Source organism: Candoia aspera, chromosome 2 (assembly GCF_035149785.1).
Source record: "Candoia aspera isolate rCanAsp1 chromosome 2, rCanAsp1.hap2, whole genome shotgun sequence".
In the NCBI taxonomy this organism is placed as follows: Eukaryota; Metazoa; Chordata; class Lepidosauria; order Squamata; family Boidae; genus Candoia; species Candoia aspera.
Window position 1 is genome coordinate 235,037,269 of NC_086154.1, and position 21,003 is coordinate 235,058,271.

Consider the following 21,003-nt stretch of genomic DNA (forward strand, 5'->3'; position numbering starts at 1 on the left):
CACACTAAAAACCACACGATTTGCTTAACAGCAACCAGAACTGCTGCAGCTGCTGTCAGAAGTTGGTGCAGTCATATGATGTTGCACTTTATGACTGCATCGCTTAGCAATGGAGTTGCTGGTCCCAATTACCGCTGTTGAGCGAGGACTGTTATAATATTCATGTGGGGTCAATCTCAAATTAAATTTTACGCTGTAAAATATGGTACATTTTCATTTCTAAATGTATGTATGTGAATAGTCTACATCTTTAATGACACTAAAAAGTACTCTCACTGGAAGTTTTTGATTCTGGTCTAATCTTAGCCATTAAGTTCTACAACCCAGAGGGCTTCTGATACAGCACCAAAGAGGAGAATAAATTGCATATTGTACCAGCATAGATATTCCTTGTGCTCCAAGAGGAATTTTGTACTAGAACATCCAGTAAAGTTGTACTAGAGTCAACTCCAGCAGAGCCACCAGCCCTATTTTGGGCCACTGATGAGGGAGGGTTTCTGAAGCACCTGGTCATATGAATTATCAGGCCACAATTTGGCTTACATGATGTTATGCTTGAAACTATAGCAAAGTTAAATCTGCCAGATTTCCAGAATAGGTTCTCACCTCAGAATAGGTCCTGTTTTGTTGGACCTCATTCTGGGACATGCTTATTGCTATACCTTAAAATCTGACTTCATAGTCTGCATCAGTACATCCTGGTATTCCCTATATGTGAGCAGTTCAGCCTCCTTTTCATGCTTTTATTATGGAAGCACACATATTTTTGAACAAGAAGAATTATGGTAGTTCTGCAAAAGCAATTTCCCTCCAGTTAAGTCCAGTCAAAGCCCTCACGAACATTGCTGGTGCTCAGTGAATTAACACAGGTGGTAAAATGTGCATGTGCCTAGTTGTTAATTCACAAATGCCTTGTTGGGGTACTTATAGCAGTGGTTAAAGGAGTAGCTATTCACAAAAATCCTGAGTTAGACAGTACAGTACATTCCTTTTCACTGAAGATTCTAATTTTAATTTTAGGAGATATGCTAGAAATAAGTTACTATTTGAAGTTTGATGCCTTATTTTCTCCCAGCAACTTAAATCTATGATGAATTGCTTCTGTCTACCAAAGATACATTAAATATCAGTGTTAATAAGGCTAATCTAATATTTGAGGATCTGGACATTAGCCATTAGCTATCCCATCATTTCTCTTCTATGGCCATCACTGCAGCACATTATGTTCTCAGAACATTTTCACGTATTTACTAATGCAAAAGGCTCATTTTTGAAAAATTGATCAATACAATCATCCTATAGATATAACTAAAAAAGTCCCAAAAGCATTCAGCAACATATGGTCAGAATTTAGGCACATGGTGTCTGTTGTTAGATGAGCACAATGGCCATTTGTACTTGAAATGTAGTCAAAGGCAACTGATGGTGCTTTGAAAGGACCAGGAGTGATCTTGGTTACAACTGGACCCAATAGCAGAATATGCCTACACTTCCTTTTGAAGGCAAATCTTGAGTTCAGTACTAGATATACAAAAGTCTAAACTTTTCCCATAGCTATACATCAGTCAAATAATGGAACTATTTATCTGTATGATGAAAGTAAAGTAATTTGGAGCTACCCTCATAAATTATGGTTCCATGCCTCAGGTATGCATTGAGCAATGTGTTATGTATTTCTGCTCAAAGAAAAATTCTTTATTCACTAGTTTCAACTGGAATCCTTGCTTCTTTCTTAAGACACATTCTTTCCATGTGCCACTGCATACAACCCAGAAAACTGTTTTTAGTATTCATGGCCTGATTTCTGAAGAGACTGCTATGGAGAATATTAGCAGTGTAGTGCCTGCAATCTTGACATTGGAGCCTGGTTATGTTGTCTTACAATGTATGTACTGGAAACAACCTGGCTTATTTCAAGTTAATTCTTCAAAAGATTCCTTCATAATCATTCATCTTGGTGAACATAAAATGGAAATAATTGTTTCCAGCATAGTTGGAAAGCCAACAGGTTTGCTTTGTGGCATCCTTCGTATCCACGTGGCAGAATTCTCACTGCTTCACATTTTTTTAATACTGTCTGTAGACTTCAGTGCCTGTCAACTTTCTATGATGTTGGACCATCAAAACACTTGTATGTCTTCATTTCTCCTATAAAAGTCCATCTAAGTAGCTACTTCGAATCCATTTTGAGATAAGTTTTTGTTTTTTTGGAGGAGAGGGTGTTATAGGAGGCAAATCAGGCTTTTCCCCTCTTCAATTTCCTCCTGGACTTTGTCGCTGGAGGTGGCGATTTCGGCTTGGGCAGAGAAGACCGCACAGATGAATGTCAGGACTGTGCCACCAATAGCAGTGTAGAATGCCCAGCCTAAAGAACAGTCACCAAGTTTATAAGCTGAAGCATAAGGTCCACAATAGCTTATTGCCTTCTGACAACCCCAACCAGCAGGATATAAGATCAAGCCTAGGATAAGGAATAGTCCTATTTGAAAGAAAGAAAGAAAGAAAAAGGTTAAGACGAAAGTGCAATACAGTACAAACTGTGGCATAAAATAAAAGATGTACAGTACATTCTGGTACAAGTTGAAAGTTCTAATAGCTGCTGCTGAATGGTATGGCTTGGCCTGCAATCTATAAACTGGTGGATCTTATTTTGCCTACATTGTGATTGCTGAATTCATGTCTCAAATATGATGGAACATTTTAGCAAGGGGAAAGATGTTGCTACAATGAAGGCTGAATTCAGCAGAACTTAGAATTTAGGACAGCACCATCAATTTAAAAGATTCAGATATAGAAAGCCCAGAGTCAGTTGTGGTTTCTTTATCTTATTGAAATCTAGTGGTCATCTGGATTTTTGCTGCCTGATACGTTAACCCTAATTAAAGTTATTTCACTCTGGAAGAAATGGTCTGATGAGCCCATCTTCAGTGATTCTATGTGAAATTAATAGTGCTATGCAGGCATCAAGGATGATTCACCAACAGTTGGGACCTCATGCATGTACAGGCCCTGTCTGCTATTCATTACAGCAGTCCAACTTCTTTCAGCCCTGTGTGACCCTGAAAAAGAAAGATGGTGCTGCTTTAAGGACCACAATGCCTTTAACAAGTGGACTCCTTAACACAGTGGCATTTGTGTGTGACCTGAAGCAATTCTTCCAAGTCATTTTCAAAGTATCCACAATTCTACAAACTAATCCAAAGTCCACACTGTACCTTACAGTATTAAATGTACTATTACTTTTTAAAAGTCTGATGTTTTCATCAAGTTCAAATCTACTATGTCTTTAAACCAAGAACTAATTTCTCATTTAAAACTAACATTCATACGTTCTTCAATTATTGGGATATAGCACCAGCCAGCTATGAGAACAAAGCAAAACATTTGATTAAGAGCCGTGGATTACTTGTAATCTCTCGTGTTATTGCTTACTGAAATCCCTATGAGCTATGGCTCTTATCTGGACTGTAGGACTTTCTCTGTGGAATTCAGGATATTGGGTAGCATTTCCTGTCAGAATGCCTGGGCCAGTGGACATATAAAATATTGCTTAATGTCAGGCAGATGGGGATAAACTGAGCTTTCATCCTACTGAGCCCACCAACTGTGGCAGACTAAACACCCCAAATCCCCCTCTTGATGTCATCACAAGTTCTTTTGTCAACAAGACCTGCAGCATAATTCTTCTGATTGCAGGTTCTACTGTTTCTACAGTCACAGCTGAAAGGCAATTTGAAAATGACTATTGTGCCCAAAGTTTAATTTGACATGTTTTTGTCAAGTACACTTCCTTTAAAAATAAATGTAGTTTATCTGACCAGACAGTTTCATACGTACATTGCAAAAAAGCGTAATAAATGGAGGACATTTCTATAGCACAAATATTGACTTTATACTGATTTGTCACGGCTTCCCTAAAAGGACTGGTAGCTGGATCTGAATTTTGTTGCTCCCCCTGCCAGTTTTCTGTGAAGAAGGAACAACAATTAACCCTACATTGTCATTTGGTCTTGGATTGTTTCTGAGCTGCTTGTGGGGAGGGGCAGCACTGCATCTCTGCAATACAGAGTTTACTAGTAGTGGGAACAGCACTTACTTATGAGCACCCTGCTCACGGTCCAGAAGAAACCAAGATTTTTTAAAGGGAAATCTCCAGATATGTACCAAGTTCTCCTTTTTTACATGTCCTTAACCTCTAGAAGGTTTGGTAAATGCTACCTGGTATAACCTGCAGCTATTAGGCAAGATTGATATATTCCCAAAATGCAGCTTCCAACATCAGTGTAATCTTATGCTTGTCTACTTAAAAATGAACAGCACAGCAACAGTAAGGGGAGAAGGGACTCCAGTCCTGGAACTGCTGCCTTTTACTTCAGTATTTCTTTTGCGTTCTTCAGTGGAGATTGAAATGTAGGACGCATGTCACTCCCTCGGTCTGCAGACGCTCTGGTTGCATATATAGTTATCTTAACTTTTTCCATGTGGTCATAACCATACTCACAAAGTTTAAAAATGGTCCTTATCAGCATTGATAATTCACTCCTTCCTTGGTAGATTCATGATACTAGGAAACTAAACAGTGAAAGCTGAAAAAAATTGTCCTTGCAATGGATAAAAAATACAATGAATTGCCTGCAAAGATGGTGAATTGGATATTCTTTGTTGAACCTGATCACAGCTACCTCTAGAAGCTGCACATTATTTATGCTTAGGCTGAAAATAATTTTTTCTAACAGAAATCATGACTATTTATTTTATTAAAATGCCAACATTTGCAGGGCTCCGATGTACTAAAAGTAAAAAACAAGCTACCGCTTGGCAACCTGTGTGTACAGCACAATTGTTCTTAGGTAAAGGTTTCCCTTGACATTAAGTCCAGCCGTGTCCGACTCTAGGGGGTGGTGCTCATCTCCATTTCAAAGCTGAAGAGCCGGCGTTTGTCCGTAGATACTTCCGTGGCCATGTAGCCAGCATGACTAAACAGAACACCGTTACCTGCCCGCCGAAGTGGTACCTATTAATCTACTCACATTTGCATGTTTTCAAACTGCTAGGTTGGCAGGAGCTGCGACTAGCAATGGGAGCTCACCCCGTCACGCAGATTCGAACCGTCGACCTTCTGATCGGCCAGCTCAGCAGCTGAACCCGTTACAAAATATTTATTCTGAATTGATCACCTGCTCATACTGGGACTTGGTCTTTATACAAAAAATTCAGTATTTTCCTTTCTAGAAGGCTAGCTGGAGGGAAGGGTAGTACAGATGGGATGGCTATGAATCCTTCAGCCTTGTGAAAGTTTCAGCAGTTGTCTCTGATAATATTTCGGTCCTCTACGCATTCTTATTTCATATCCAGATAAGCTAGAAATATTTTGTAACAACTGAATTACGTGCTTTTAAAAGGTTGGTTATCCAATACCTGCTCTAAAATCTTGCATGGATCACTGAAGAGCTCCCAAAGTGGTGCCTGCAGTTATTATTTATGTATTTGTTCATTTATTTAGAGTAAGGAGCTTTGTGCAGAGGATGATGATGGAGATCCTTCTTTCCACTCCATTCAATAGGGCATTCAAATTCTCAGTGCAACATTTTCAGGAGAGCAGGAAGGACTGCTATGGGAGGAAGGGATAGGAAATGTACTTCTGCCAACGCAAATGAACAACAAACCCAAGTATGCATTTAACTGAGTGATTTTCAGGATTTTTCCATTTCCATGTTGCATTTTGACCATCTATTGTTCTAAAGTAAAATGTACTGGACTTATATAAAGCTAATTTGCCTTTCATGCAGACTAAACTAATAACATGCTGAGATTGTTGAATTTGGCTCAGTTATCATTAATTCACCATTTAATCTCTATCATACAGGTTTAGTGATTTATATTTATTGAGCTAATAAATATTGTTTATTGAAGAACAAAGGATATTCTGTGCCACACAGTATGGGATTTGCATACATCAAACAGGCATCTCTTCAGACAGCCATTTTATCTGTAATTCACAGAACTAATTAAAAACAAAATGTAGTTTCTTCTGTCTCTTCATTTATATCCAAGATTTGTTACTTTGTCTGAGAAATCTGGAATTATAAATTCTTCATTCAATACTTAAAATATTGTAGTGTCCTATATTTAATAACCCCTTTGTCTTCCACTATGCACACCCAGGAAAAAGTGGAGAAAACGATACAGTGCCCTCCAAAAAGTAAGTTCTCAATTATTCACCCCATCTTTAAAATAATGAAGAAATATATAATTTGGGACATAACCTGTTTTTATATGTTTGCCAGTCATCCTGAATGACTGGAAAAGAAACAAACACATACAATTTATTATTCTAAATACAATGAATATAAAAAACGAAATTCTCTTAAGTAACAGCAATTAAATGCAAGATGACTTGAAGAATGAAATTCTACAAGAAGGGTCTGTGAGTTTGTGTGTATTATAATTAATATAAACTTTTTAACGACAGCTGATCAGAAAAGAAACAGAAATCTTTGTAACTTTAAATGGAATTAGATTAGGTGGTGAGGCCTACGATGATGCCCATCATAGTTGTGAAATAATTTAACTTGTTCTTTGGGTGGAGCTCTAGGAGTGTATTAAGAATTAAGAAGACAATGCTGGATTGGACCAAAGATTCAAATACGCGGGATTCTATACCAATATGATCTTCTGGACCATTTTTGGGAAAGTAGCTAATTTATTTGGTTTCATGCCTGAACACTGAAGTCCCAAAGAGTCATTGAATGGAAGAAACAACATAATGTTAAACAAGAACCTTTATTAATCAGGTTTAGCGCAAACAGTAATCCTCTCACAGTACCACTCTGAAGACTAACTGCCATACGCTCTATTTGAGCAATGCCAGAACAGCGGCTTTGTGCTGACGTAAAACAGATATCCTGGTCCAATATGGAAACAGCCTCTTCAAAGCATAGTTAGCCAGCTGTTTGTTTGGCTAAGCAGAAGCATACGCTTTAGTTCTGACAGTTCCTTGTACAGCTGTTGTTCTGCCATATTAAATAGTGAAGTACTGCAAGGCAAACTTGTGAGCCCCATTTCAAAAATGATCCTCTTCCAATTTCTGTCAAAATTCAGGGAGTGTTTGCTTATTGAAAAGGGCTCCAAAAAATCCACAGGAGCTAAATGTGATCAAAGGAGGATGTATGCTACATGTGTCAAAGGCGTATGTGGTGCTGTTTAATTTAAAGTAAAAAACATGTACAAGTAGTTCCCATAAATTGACTTCAAAAGTCACAAGGGCCTTTCTTACATGAAACACTGATGCTTCTAGATCGAAAGCTGCTAGTTCTAACAATCAAAATACACCATGCAAATTTTCCATCTTTCCTCCCTTGACAGATTTTCTGTAGTGAGAAGAAAGATGGAGAAACCATGGGAAAATATTGCAAAGGTGGGGACATCCCACAAATTCTGTATATAAGACAGGGCCACCTTGCCAGGAAATACATCTGCATGATGTCTTAAAAATCACTCTGGATAGTTAATGTAATGCAGGTTCTTTAATGTTGGAAACTATCAAGAAGTGTTCTTGGGAAGTGCTAGGAACTGCAATGAATCCGTAACATCCAAAATCTTACTATTCCCACTCCCAGAGTGGGGAAAAAAATTACACAAGCTCTGGAATTAGTGTTAGGTTTTCCTTCCTAGTGGAAATAATTGTTCTGCAGATGGTCTGTATTACCATTCCAGTTCTCCTCAGCCAACTAACATGGAGGATACCATGTGAAAGAAGGCGGCCTTAATATTTATGGTACGGACCAAGAAGGAACTTTTGACATGACTATTAATGAATAATTAATATTCTATCTATTTCTAAATGTTAGCCTACCTTTGAGGAGGTCGGGGGGGGGGGTTGATCTCCCAGTGTATCTTGGGACAGCTTTATATAATTTTCTGAAAAGTTGGAAGTTCAGATACTGATAGGTATGGGAAAACTGCTGGATTGACTTTGGTTACCATTTCAGAAGTTAAGGAAAAGTTAATTAGTTCTATCTAATTGCCTTAGCAAGTGGCAGCACTTGACTGGCTACGTGTCTACTTGGTAGCTAAACAAAGGTTGGGCCTGGTTAGTATGTGGATGCGAGACTACTAGGGAATTCTAGAGCTGTAGGTTAGAAAATGGCAGTGGCAAACAACCTCCATACTGTTGCCATCTACATTGCATGGATGTACAGTTGTAATTGAAATTATTCAACCCCCATTGCAAATCAGGTTGATTGTCAAAATGTACAGACTTTCAGCTGTTTGCAATGAACAAATCAAACAAAAGCAATTGAAATAGCTCAACACAACAAATGCTTCAAGTGGTGTCCCCAAAGTCAACTGAAAATGCAACTTATAATGACTTCTCCAGTCTCAAAATTATTCAACCCGCTGAATAGAATCCGTCACAACAGCACAAATACAGTATGCAAAACAGGTGTTGCCTCAAGCGCACCTGATGCAACTAATCAAGGGCTTCATTAGTTGCACCAGGTGTGCCTGAGCTGGAACACATGAAATACCTGAACTGGCTAGGGGTTTGTTGAGTGTCATGTTTGACTGCATGTTAGAAATACAGTATGGCTAAGTCAAAAGAATGGTCCAAAAAGGTAAGAGAAGAGATCATCGCCCTTCACAAACAAGGAACAGGATACAAAAAGATAGCGAAGGCACTGAACGTTCCTAGAAACACCACTGGAAGTATAGTTCGCAAGCTCAAAGTTGAAGGAACAGTGGTAACACTACCTGAATGGGGCAGAAAAAGGAAGTTGTCAGTGGCTTCCTGACTTATCCTGACAAGCCGCATATTTAGCTTCTTACTTGTTATTAACCTTTTAAGTTTTCTTTTTCCAGGGGGGCAGTATGTCATGGTTACTGTTCCAATGTTCCTGAAAAACATTGTAACGGGTTCCCATGCCATGGGGCTGACACGAGTTGCTGTACGGGAGGGGGCTGCTCCTGTTCCTTGTACCAGGCTGCGATGCGAGGAGTGAAGAATGAGGAATGCATGTTTGGGTTATCTCGCCTTGTCAAGGACGTTTCCCACAGACCAGCAGGAACCGTTAGGGGCACCTGTGGGCATGGAATTGTACTGACTTTGGGGGGAGAGATTGGGAGTTGCTTGGGGATTTATTGGGAGACATCCCGCGCTTTTACTATTCTCAGCTTTGCTTGTGATCCTGCATACTATTCATTATTAAATCAGATATCCATGAAAGCCCTGTGTGAGTCTGATGGTGATTTTGAATAGGCAATCATTACAGCAACCAGATTTCTGAGAAGGCAGGTTGAGAGAAACCCTCGAGTGACTGCAAAAGACCTGCAGCAAGACTTGGTGGCAACAGGCACTGAGGTTTCAGTGAACTCCAAGATGTACACCACTGACCGAAAAGCACAAGAAAAGTCGGCTCCAATATGCTCAAAATCATTTAAATAAACCACAGAAGTTTTGGGATTCTGTTCTGTGGAGCGATGAAACAAAACTGGAACTTTTCGGCCCGATGGATCAGCGGTATGTCTGGAAAAAGAACGAAGCGTACACTGAAAAGAATACTCTGCCTACAGTTAAGCATGGTGGTGGCTCGGTGATGCTCTGGGGCTGCTTTGCATCCTCTGGCACTGGATGCCTGCCGTATGGACAGCAAGATGGATTTATTGAAGTATCAGGAAATCCTAGGAGAAAACATCATGCTGTCTGTAAGGAAGCTGAAGCTTGGGCGTCACTGGACCTTCCAGCAAGACAATGATCCCAAGTATACCTCAAATTCCACTAAGGCTTGGATGCAGAAGTAGTCCTGGAAGATTCTACAGTGGCCATCACAGTCACCTGACTTGAACCCCATAGGAAATCTCTGGTGGGATTTGAAGAAGGTGGTTGCAGCATGCAAACCCAAGAATATTACTGAACTGGAGGCCATTGCTCATGAGGAATGGGCTAAGATTCCTCAGGAATGCTGCCAGAAGCTGATGTCTGGCTATGCATCTCATTTGCAGCAGGTCAAAACAGCAAAAGGTGCTCTACTAAGTACTGGAGATGCTTGCCATGAAGGGGTTGAATAATTTTGAGACTGGGTAAGTCATTATAAGTTGCATTTTCAGTTGACTTTGGGGACACCACTTGAAGCATTCATTATGTTGAGCTATTTCAATTGCTTTTGTTTGATTTGTTCATTGCAAACAGCTGAAAGTCTGTACATTTTGACTATCAACCTGATTTGCAATGGGGGTTGAATCGTTTTGATTACAACTGTATCTACAGGGCAACTCAAAGGAGTCTTTAACAATCTGCTTGAAACAGAGATCTACAAATTAGTTGATCAACTCTTTGGAAAGTGAATTTTTAACCCAACAAGTACCCCAACCTGTCCTACAGTCAGGATGATAGATATTTTCCCTCACCTTATGCTATCTTATGAACAGAGCTTTTTCAGCTGTTTTTCTCTTCAGAAGTTAAGTAAAATGTCTGTGAAGTGGCTCGTTTAGTGTGCTGTGAAAACTCAGCCACAGTGGTTTGTAAATGAATGGTTTTTTACTACATTGTACGAGACAGCCAATGGAGGTTTATTCATTAAACCATGCTAACACATCACGGCTTTTATATTGTGTGAAGAACTTGCCCTTAAGATTCAACTGCAGAGCAAATAAAGTTGCTACTAAGTTTATATCTGGCTTATTTAAATTACATCTATTCCAAACTCTGAACTATTTGGAAATGTTCAGAAACTTTAACAATCTAGAATACACATTTGCAGAACAAAACGATAGAAGAATCTGAAAGTAAAACCCACAAGAATGATTGGCAGCAGTGGGATTTTCCACACTATTTCCTAATTCATCTGTTTTACAGCAATTACATTGAATTGCTGAGTGTAGTTTACCATTCCTTCCCCCCAAAAAACCCACGGAGTGAGTCAAGAGTAGCACAAACATCATGAGACAGGCTCACAATTGTCCGCCCTGTTCCGTCCTTTTTAGGTGCTCTATCAGTGTTTTTCAAATAGCTCAATTATTATTTTATTTATCAAATGTGTATAGGTGCACATCTCACAGAAAAGTGACTCTTTATTATTAATAAGAAAATCAGTATGCCTTTTGAAATAAAAATTGACTCCATTATTAATGGCACCAAGAGGCCATGAGTGCTGGTGATGTTCACAAACAGATATAAGGAGGCTAATAAGCCAAATATAGTTCTTTTCTCATGTCTGCTCTGGCAAACAATTGAAAGGCTGGATTTGCTAAAGTATGCTAATTCTGAGTTGGTTTTTTTTAAATTTATTTTCTATCCCTTTATTATTTTTATAAATAATTCAAGGCGGTGAATATACCTAATACTCCATCCTCCTCCTATTTTCCCCACAACAACCCTGTGAGGTGGGTTGGGCTCAGAGAGACTGGCCCAAGGCCACCCAGCCAGCTTTCATGCCTAAGGCGGGACTAGAACTCTCAGTCTCCCGGTTTCTAACCCGTTGCCTTAACCACTGGACCAAACTTGTTTCCTTGCTTGTTTGATTTGTATGGCTGCCCATACAACTCTGGGCAGCTAACGAGAGTTAAAAATATCAAATACAAAGGAAAATGATAAAACAATAAAACATCCTAATAAAATAAAATGAATTGTAGGGGTGGGGCAGACCCATAACTGGTATAATTACAACAGGCTTAGAGACCTGTACCTGGGAGGAGAAGAACCTGGGAGGCCAGTACCTGGGAGGAGAAGAAGCAGGTCTTAAGGGCCTTAATGGCCAGCAGGGTGAAGGCCAACCAAAGTCTGGGAGGGGGCTGCTCAATAGGCCACTGGGCCAGGGAAGGAAAGCTGCCTGGATCCCATGACTGAAGAAAACCCAAAGGACATTTTGTATCTCTAATGTTGTTTCATTCCACCAGTATCTATTATCTTGGTGTATGGTTGGGGAATCCTGGGAGTTGAAATCCACGCCTCTTAAAAGTTGCTAAGGTTGAGAAACATTGTCTTAGTGACTATCCACAAGGCAGGTAAAGTCCTCCCTTGCTCATTCTAAAACTGAAATCACATTCCAAACACTGCCTAAATGGTTAATTGACCAATTCTCCTGCAAGTTTTCATTTCAGAAGATCTTTTGGATGAGACTGTCCTGAGTAGCATTTAAACTCTCTCCAAAAATGCCACAAAGATCAGTCCATCTCAATTTGCATGATTCTATTACAGAATATAAACTAAGCTACAATCTGCCACTCAAATGGCAGACAGCAAGAATGTACCCTTATGGAAAAAATTAACACAAACCTAATCCATGTTACACTGATGAAGCAGAGAGACAGGGGAAAAAAGCTTATATCATGATGTAAGTGAAAAGATATGGGGTAAAAGCAACAGAATGGAGGGGTACAGAATTGTTCTCTTCCCAAATGTTTTAGGTGCACCTCCAGAGCAAAGCTGCTGTTAAATTGTATTTTTCATTGCAGAAGAGGAAAATTATTAAATATATGGTAGACTATTCACAATAACAGTATTTAATGTCATCATTCTAATCTAATTAAAATTAAACTTAGTTTCACATTGGCCCTGCCTACTTTTTAGAATACTGACCCCACATACCACTGAAAAACCAGGTATGGTCATTGAGCTTGGAGGAGATAGTCACATAACTCCCTACATCAGAATATGATTTGGGATATGGTTTAATGAATTTACGTTTAGTGTATACCAATTAGAAAATCACATATATCACAGCCTGGAATCTCTGGATTCCAGACCGGCTATTAGCACAAGATGCCTCAAAAATCTAGATCTATTTATGATCAACCCCCTTCAAGTGTGGCAGGAGGAACAGTGCTCTGGGAGGGATGAGTGAAGAATGGCAGGAGTGTATGCCCAGAATATAAAATCCCACCAAGGTATGAATATCATCCCAGCTGCCCAGCTAAAGCAAACAGGTACCTATATTAGACAACAATGCTATATATAGGAAGATGCTGGAGCAACAGCACAGACCTAATTTCACAGTGCATAGGAGAAGGCAATGGTAAGCCACTCCTGTATTTTACCAAGGAAACCACATGGATAGACAATAAATACACTGGGGAGTCCTTGGTGTTGAGTTGTTTGCTTGCAAATATTTCATTACCCAACTAGGTAACATCATCAGTGCTGGTGAGTGTGAGGTTTGCTCCCTGTGTATATACAGTAGCTTGCCCTACCAGTATTGGTGGAGGTGGTGGTGGTCTCCTTGGTGCTTCCTTGATTAGGGTATTGTTTTCTGCCTGATTGTCTGTCTGGAGTTAATCCCTGATTATCTGGGTATAGACCGCTGGAGAAGATGTGTTATGGTCTTTCTGCTTTCTTCTTAGCTTTTTTACTGTCTCTTTTGAATAGTTTGTATATATGGTTTATTTCTATGTGTCTGCTGATGGCTGATTTGTCTGAATGCCAAGCTTCCAGGAATTCCCCAGCATTCTGGGGAACTTCCACTTCTGCATACAAAGAGTTTCCTGACACTGGAGAGTTAATGCTTCAAGTTCTAATGTAATTCAGGCATTACAGTATTTCAATTCGGTTCCAGTATTTATGAAATGTTTCCCTATCATGGCATCATCCCTGGCCCTCTCTCTGCTACTTTTCTCAGGGGCTATATGGCCATCTGAAGACAGTCCCTTTCTCCGAGCAAGAGGAAATAGACCTGAGGGAATGGAGGAAAAATAAGAACTAGGGAGGAGACCGACAGGAAGCTCTGGCGTGGGCTGGTCCATGAAGTCACGAAGAGTCGGAAGTGACTGAATGAATAAACAAACAAAGGGAAGAGAGAAGGAAGAAAATCATCAGAAGATCCTCTTTTTGAGGGGCTGGTCTTCCTACAAATTTTTTTTCCAGAAGCAGCTTTTGGTTTCTAGTTTTTGGTAACCACCTATTAGCAACTGTTCTTAAATGGAAGAACACAGTTTGGCTAAAACTGAAGAGCCCCCTCCCCCCCCGCTGCAATAATTCAAGCACTGCTATTTCCCCATTACCATGTGGGTCTTTGTGATTATCAGAATTACACAGAAGTAACCAAAATGCACTTTTGTATTCAGTTGAAATCTTACTGAGAAGCACTACTTAAAACAGAGGACAAAAGCCCACAGACTGCAATATAAGCTACTTGCAAGTGAATGGAGTAACTACACAGAGAGAGGTATACAGCACTATAGCTGAGTTCATACAACATGGTAAAGCCTAAATCTAGGCTAGGAATTATAGTAGTTGTGTTATGTATCATTTTATGTCCAAACAAATCAACTACATTATGGGTTAATGTGATGGCCTGGCCCACAGAAGACAAAGACAATGGCTGGATTCCCTCATCACGCTGAACTATAAATTTTCCAACTCTATTTCAACCTAGTCTAAGGTGTAGTGCATGACAGGGTCCTGACATATGAGAGAGAGAGAGAAATAATCTTGACTACATGAGCATCAGTCATGTCTGAAGGGCGAGTTATACCAATAATACTTCCTCATTTCCTTTAAAGTTTCAAAAGTGCCACCCACATCTGCCAATTTCTCATCTTTGTTATAATCATGCTATCTGGAACCCTGGGACTAGACAAATAGTGCGTGGGATATAGTTCTGTAGCTGATTTACAAAGGTCTTACCAACAAACTATAATTGTTCTACTCTAAGCCCTATTTCCTTCCTTATTTCCTGCCTGCCAATCAGTCTTAACTCCTGGCAACTGCCAGGACAAGTCCCTGCAGTTTTCTTGGCAAGATTTCAGAAGTGGTTTGCCATTGCCTGCTTCCTATGGCTGAGAGAGAGTGACTGGCCCAAGGTCACCCAGTTGGTTTTGTGCCTAAGGCAGGACTAGAACTCACAGTCTCCCGGTTTCTCGCCTAGCGCCTTATCCACTACACCAAACTGGCTCTCTTACTATTTTCTTAAGCATGTATTTATGGTGGTAAGTACATCAAATGACAAAATAACTGGAGGCTCCAAACAATATTGCTTAATAGAGGAAACTATTATTACAATCAATCCTCTTAAAATTAATTCGTTCGTATTTTAGGAACAGATTTACTTGTCCTCAGATCTTTCAAGTGATTCACAGCCTTCTTCAAAAATAGCTTATGCACACCCCAGAGAAACTCAAACAGTCCAGTAGCTTTTGTTTATGAGCACCAATTACTGATCTAATGATATGGTTCTATTACTTCAGAGCTCTTTGAAACTCATTGTTTTTTTTTCCTCTTAACAATCTGGGTACAAAATGTTTACCAAACGAAGATTGCAGCTTTCCCACTTTAACAACAAAAGAAAAACTCTGAGCACTGGCAGACAGCAGGAATTCCAAGAGTAATTTTTTAATCACAAATTTGATTATTCACAGTCTTAAAAGCAACTTGAACCAAGATATGTGTGGGCTCACTGTGACCTGGCATGCCAATCTGTGCTGATAATGGATTACAACCTTAAAGAACCCAACTATCTTATCATCTCATAAAGCCCACTTTATGTGTCACCTAAGTCACAGCCAAAGGAACTAGGGAGAAGTTCAACAATTGATGTATCTTTTCCTTCCCATATGAATTCCAAGGAATAAATTTAGCATCTGTCACAATGATTTACAGACTTTTTAAAACGATGACCTGGGCTGCAATACTCTGCATGCTTACTTGGAAGTAATTATAGTTACATTTAGTAAGGCCTACTTTTGAATAAGCATGTCTAGAACTATTACACTGATCTTGCATTCCTGAAAATGATCCTGCTTTCCTGAAAATGCTCATGGTTTGATTGAGTTCATAGGGAAAAAGTGTAGCATATTCCAAGCAGCTCAAAAGCAAATAATAATTAATTTGCAAAATATCTCCATTTCACAGAAGAATTTCAGAAAAGCAGAGTTCATTAGCAATCCGTGCATAGATGTAACAATCAAGCTCCAATATAAATGTGAGAGAATCTTTTTATAGCCCTGACAGACAATTTGAATCATATGCAACAACCAGACAGATCGCAACCCAGTTGTTGTATGTCATCAACTAGACTTTGGCCGTCACCCACATTAGTGTCAGTCTGACTCAGTGTTTCTCAGTCTTGGGAACTTTAAGATGTTTGGACGTGGCTGGCTGGAGAATTCTGGGAGTTGAAGTCCACATATCTTAAAGTTCCCAAGGCTGAGAAACACTGGTCTAACTACTGTAAAGAATCATTGCAAGACTGCTGACATGATGTAACTTGCAAGGAGCTAATGTCATGTTCCCCGTTTCAATGTTCTGTTAACATCGTAACGTTTCACATGTCAAACCGTTTTTCCGTGTATACCCGCCTTGCTCATGGCTGGGTTTTTCCATTCCTGCGCTCTGCTTTGTTTTGGAACTTTGGAATGTATGTTTGGGTTTGCACTCCTATTCAAGGTTACTTTCCCAGGCGTGTGTAACGGTTCCTAGCACCTGGGAGGGGCTGTGGGCTGACGGGTGCTTGGGGCGGGACTGGATTGAAGGCAAGGCTTTTAAGTTTGTATTTGGCGCGCTTTTGCTCATTCTCAGCTTTCTCTGTATTTGCATACTATTCCTTTAATAAATCAGTTATCTTTAAGCTCGAGCTTGTGAGACTGAGTATTTGGGATTAGGCAACCATTACATAAAGCTGAGAATCAATTATATCATTTCCGCTAGCCCCATCCAAAGTTTGGATAAAGAGGAGCGCTAGCGATGATCGAACCTCCGCTTCGCGAGTGTGAAGGGAGCGAAGAAGAGCTGGACTCGAAGACTCTGGTAGCTCCAACTTCGAGAGTGCAAAGGGCAGCACGTCGGGAGAGGCGGGATGTCCAATTGGATGAGCTATTGTTGGCGGTGCAGGGTGCCACAGGGGGTGAACCCCAACTCGAAGTGGAAGCAGCACCGGGGAGGGGATCTCCACAGCCATCCTGGGAACCCGAAATCCCCTTATCACCGAGGGTGGTGGTGACCAATAGACCCTTGGAAGAGCCTGTCACCCCTGCCCGCATGAAAGCAATAGAGGACAAAATGGATATGATAGTAACCCTATTAAAGGATATCCCCAGGGGCCCGGGGGCCCTACAGGAAGACTGGGAAGAAGACCCCTCCCAGCTGGCTTTCCCAAGACAGAGGTCCCTGTCATTCCGGGGAAGAAGTAAGACTCGGGCTCCCCGACAATTGGGAGGAAGGGAGCTGAGGGCATCCAGAGATCGACCACCACTGGGGGCTCGACGTACGCTGTTGTTTGCAGAGCCACCACAGCCGGTGGAGCCGGTAAGAACCTTTCCACCCTTTGGGGTGAAGTTTGATGGGGATCCTACCACGCTCTCCTTCTTCATCACAAATGCTAGACATTATATGGAGGATTGGGGGCGAAGTTTTTGGTCAGAACAGGGCAAGATTAATTTTATTGCCAACAAGCTGAAGGGGAGGGCAGCCAATTGGTACGTACAGCTGTGCCAAGCGGAGGCCACGGAGTTAGAGGACTTTGATGAGTTTCTGTGGTCACTTAAACAGCACTTTGAAGACCCATTGGCTCAAGAGAGAGCGAAAAGCTCCCTGAGAAAACTTTATCAAGGAACCCTCTCTGTCGCAGACTACGCTTTGGAATTTAAAGCCCTGGCGGGAAAGGTGGAGGACTGGTCCCAGTCAACCTTGGTAGAGATGTTCAAGCAAGGGCTGGAGACGGAAATCCTCCGTTGGGCTTTGTGTAGGGACGATCCTAAAACGTTATACGGCTGGATTCAGTTGGCGGGCAGTGCGGAAAACGCTCTGCAAATGTATGCCCATAGTAAGGAACTGAGACAAACCCGAATCGCTAAGGGAGCTCGTGCTACGGGATATTCGAGTCGCCCTAAACCAAAAACCTGGGAGGAAGAAAGGGAACGACGATTTGCGAAAGGTCAGTGCTTGAGATGTGGGAAAGATGGGCATCGTGCCACTTTGTGCCCAAGACGCCGACCAGAGGAACGGCCAGGAAAAGCGCCAGGGAAATCGCCATCCCTCCCGCGCAAGATGAAGGCTGCCTGCGCTGAACTCGACCCTCCAGACCTTCCATTCAGGGAAGAGGAATTACAGTTCGACCAGCCGGCAGGAAAAGCCTTCCACCTGCCCTGAAGGGCGCCGTTGGGCAGGTGGAAGAAACCGGGCGCGACCACGATTCGGTGAGTGGGAACTTCCCTACAATGACTGTCAAAGTAAAATTGGGCTCTAGAACCAAAACTGTTGAACTCTGGGCCATGCTGGACTCGGGTTGCTCTCGTTCGCTGATGCATCCTGATGTTGTAGCTGCCCTAGAACTGCCCACGTTCCCTTTGCCACGGCCCATGATCTTCACGCAATTGGATGGAACCATGGCGGGGGGGAAAGCAGTCACCCACTCTACAGGACTGGTGGCTTTACAGATGGGCACCCATTGGGAGAAATTGCCTTTTGTCATAGCTCCAGTGGGGGGGCCTTTGGTGATTTTAGGAATGCCTTGGTTTGTGCAACAAAACCCTTTCATCAACTGGCTGCATAGAACTGTAACGTTTGCTGATGGATTTTATAAGGTACCTGAAAAGGACTTGTTAGAGGACATGGAGGGAGGACGGGTGGCTAACACTACAGTACAAACACTTACGCCGCTAGAAGGATTGCCCAACCAATACCAGGATCTGGCTGATGTGTTTGGGGAGAAAGAAGCAGATCGCTTGCCACCTCACCGGAAAACAGACTGTGCCATTGAATTTCTCCCTAATGTAAAGTTACCTCACCCAAAAATCTATCCCATGTCTCCTAAAGAGCTAACTACGCTGAGGGAGTTCATTGACAAAAACCTGGCTAGGGGTTTCATTGAGCCTGCAAACTCCCCGGTGGGGGCCCCTGTTCTCTTTAGACCAAAAAAGGATGGCTCCTTGAGGCTGCGTACCGATTTCCGCGGGCTCAATGCAGTCTCAATATTAAATAAATATCCTTTGCCCCTTATCAAAGATATGTTATCACATCTGGCCAGAGGCAAAATCTTCTCAAAATTGCATCTGAGAGAAGCCTATTTTCGCATTCGCATAAGGGAAGGGGATGAGTGGAAAACAGCGTTTAACTGTCCTCTTGGGGCTTTCCAATACAAAGTCCTGCCCTTTGGTTTATCGGGGGCACCTGGGGTTTTTATGCAACTTATCAATGAGGTCTTGCACGACCACCTGTTTAAGGGAGTACTGGTGTATTTGGATGATGTATTGATTTATACTGAAACCATGTCGGAACATATTCACTTGGTGCGTCAAGTGCTTACTAAATTGAGAAAAGCTGAGTTGTATGCTAAACTGTCCAAGTGTGCCTTCCATCAATCACAAATCGATTATCTAGGATATAGAATTTCCGCTAAGGGTATTGAAATGGACCCTGCCAAGGTTGAAGCGATTGTGGCATGGGAGCCTCCCCGTACCAGGAGGCAATTACAAAGTTTTCTTGGATTCGCCAATTTCTACAGGGCATTTGCCCAAAATTTTGCGGAAATCGCCCTCCCCCTTACTGAACTGTTAAAAACTAAAGTGCAGGGGGATACGCGACGCTCTAAAAACCCAGGAGCGCTCCTTAAATGGACACCAACTTGCCAACAGGCATTCGAGGCGCTCAAACAAATCTTCACTACCAAACCCATTTTGCAGCATCCAGACCCCACCAAGCCTTTCGTGGTACAGGTGGATGCCTCTGATTTCTCCTTCGGGGCACTACTGCTCCAGTCAGACCAGTCTGACAACTTGAAACCCTGTGCTTACCTCTCTCGCAAGTTCACGGAAACAGAGAGACGGTGGCATGTTTGGGAAAAAGAGGCTTTTGCTGTAAAAACCGCTTTGGAAACTTGGCGCCACTTATTAGAAGGGGCTTCAAACCCTTTTGAAGTCTGGACTGACCATAAGAACGTGGAAGCATTAAGCACCAGTCGAAAACTCAGCCCCAAACAACTTCGCTGGGCTGAATTTTTCAGTCGTTTTGATTTTACCCTCAAATTCATACCAGGCAAGAAAAACTTTTTAGCTGATGCGCTGTCACGCAGACCCCAAGATGCTGGCCCAGGGCCAACGGTGCAGGGTACTGTGTGGATGAAAAAGCAACTGAGTCTGGCAGCTGTGACACGCAGCCAAGCGCAAGCGCAACAAACTCAACCTCCGCCTCCCTCCCAGTCACCGCGCTTGCCAATTCCATCAGACTTGCAACAACAGTTGCTATTCCACCTTAAAATGATACTTGGTTGCAAGCAAACCTACACACTGTAACTTTCACTGACAATTTTGCCTGGCGAAACGATCGTCTCTATGTGCCTGACGCTTTGCGGAAAACGATCCTCCAGCGTTGCCACAACAAGTTGGCTGGACATTTTGGATATCTTAAAACACTTCACCTAGTTAGGCGTCAATTCTGGTGGCCAACTTTGCTAAAAGACCTTAAGGCATATGTCACTGCATGCCCTGTCTGCGCGGCTACAAAGCGCAAGACTGGCAAGCCTCAAGGTCTCCTCCAACCGGTGGCCACCCCGTCCTTCCCATGGCAGGACATATCCACGGACTTTATTGTCGACCTACCACCCAGTCAACGAAAAACTGTCATTTGGGTGGTAAAAGATTTTTTTTCTAAACAAGCTCATTTCATCCCATGCGCCTCTATCCCCACCGCGCAACAGCTGGCACGCCTCTTCCTCGTTCACGTGTACCGCCTTCACGGAATCCCCGCCCGTTTGGTGAGTGACAGAGGCACACAATTTACGTCACAGTTTTGGCGGGCATTTTTGAAACTGCTTGGCACCAAACAAGCCCTATCCACCGCATGGCATCCGGAAACGGATGGATCTACTGAAGCAGTTAATTCTACACTTGAGCAATACCTCCGAGCTTTTGTCAATTACCAACAGGACAACTGGGTGGACTTACTCCCATTTGCTGAAGTCGCTTATAACAACGCCATGCATCAAAGCACTGGTCAAGTTCCCTTTAAAGCTGTCTTCGGGCGTGAGTTCGTCCCGATCCCTGAACTCCCGCACCTGCAGCCACTCCCAGCCTCTC

At 42.0% G+C, this 21,003-nt stretch overlaps 1 protein-coding gene across 2 annotated transcripts in view; it reads right to left on the reverse strand.

The window, feature by feature from the left end:
- Window positions 1-795: 795 nt before the first annotated feature.
- The window catches only part of LHFPL2 (LHFPL tetraspan subfamily member 2), a 109,831-nt gene continuing 89,623 nt past the window's right edge, over window positions 796-21,003 (reverse strand). For both annotated transcript variants that reach the window (XM_063295560.1, XM_063295559.1), the window contains one exon: window positions 796-2,479. In XM_063295560.1, the coding sequence (XP_063151630.1) occupies window positions 2,223-2,479 (257 nt within the window). In that variant the 3' untranslated portion in view covers window positions 796-2,222. The remainder of the gene's footprint in view (window positions 2,480-21,003) is intronic.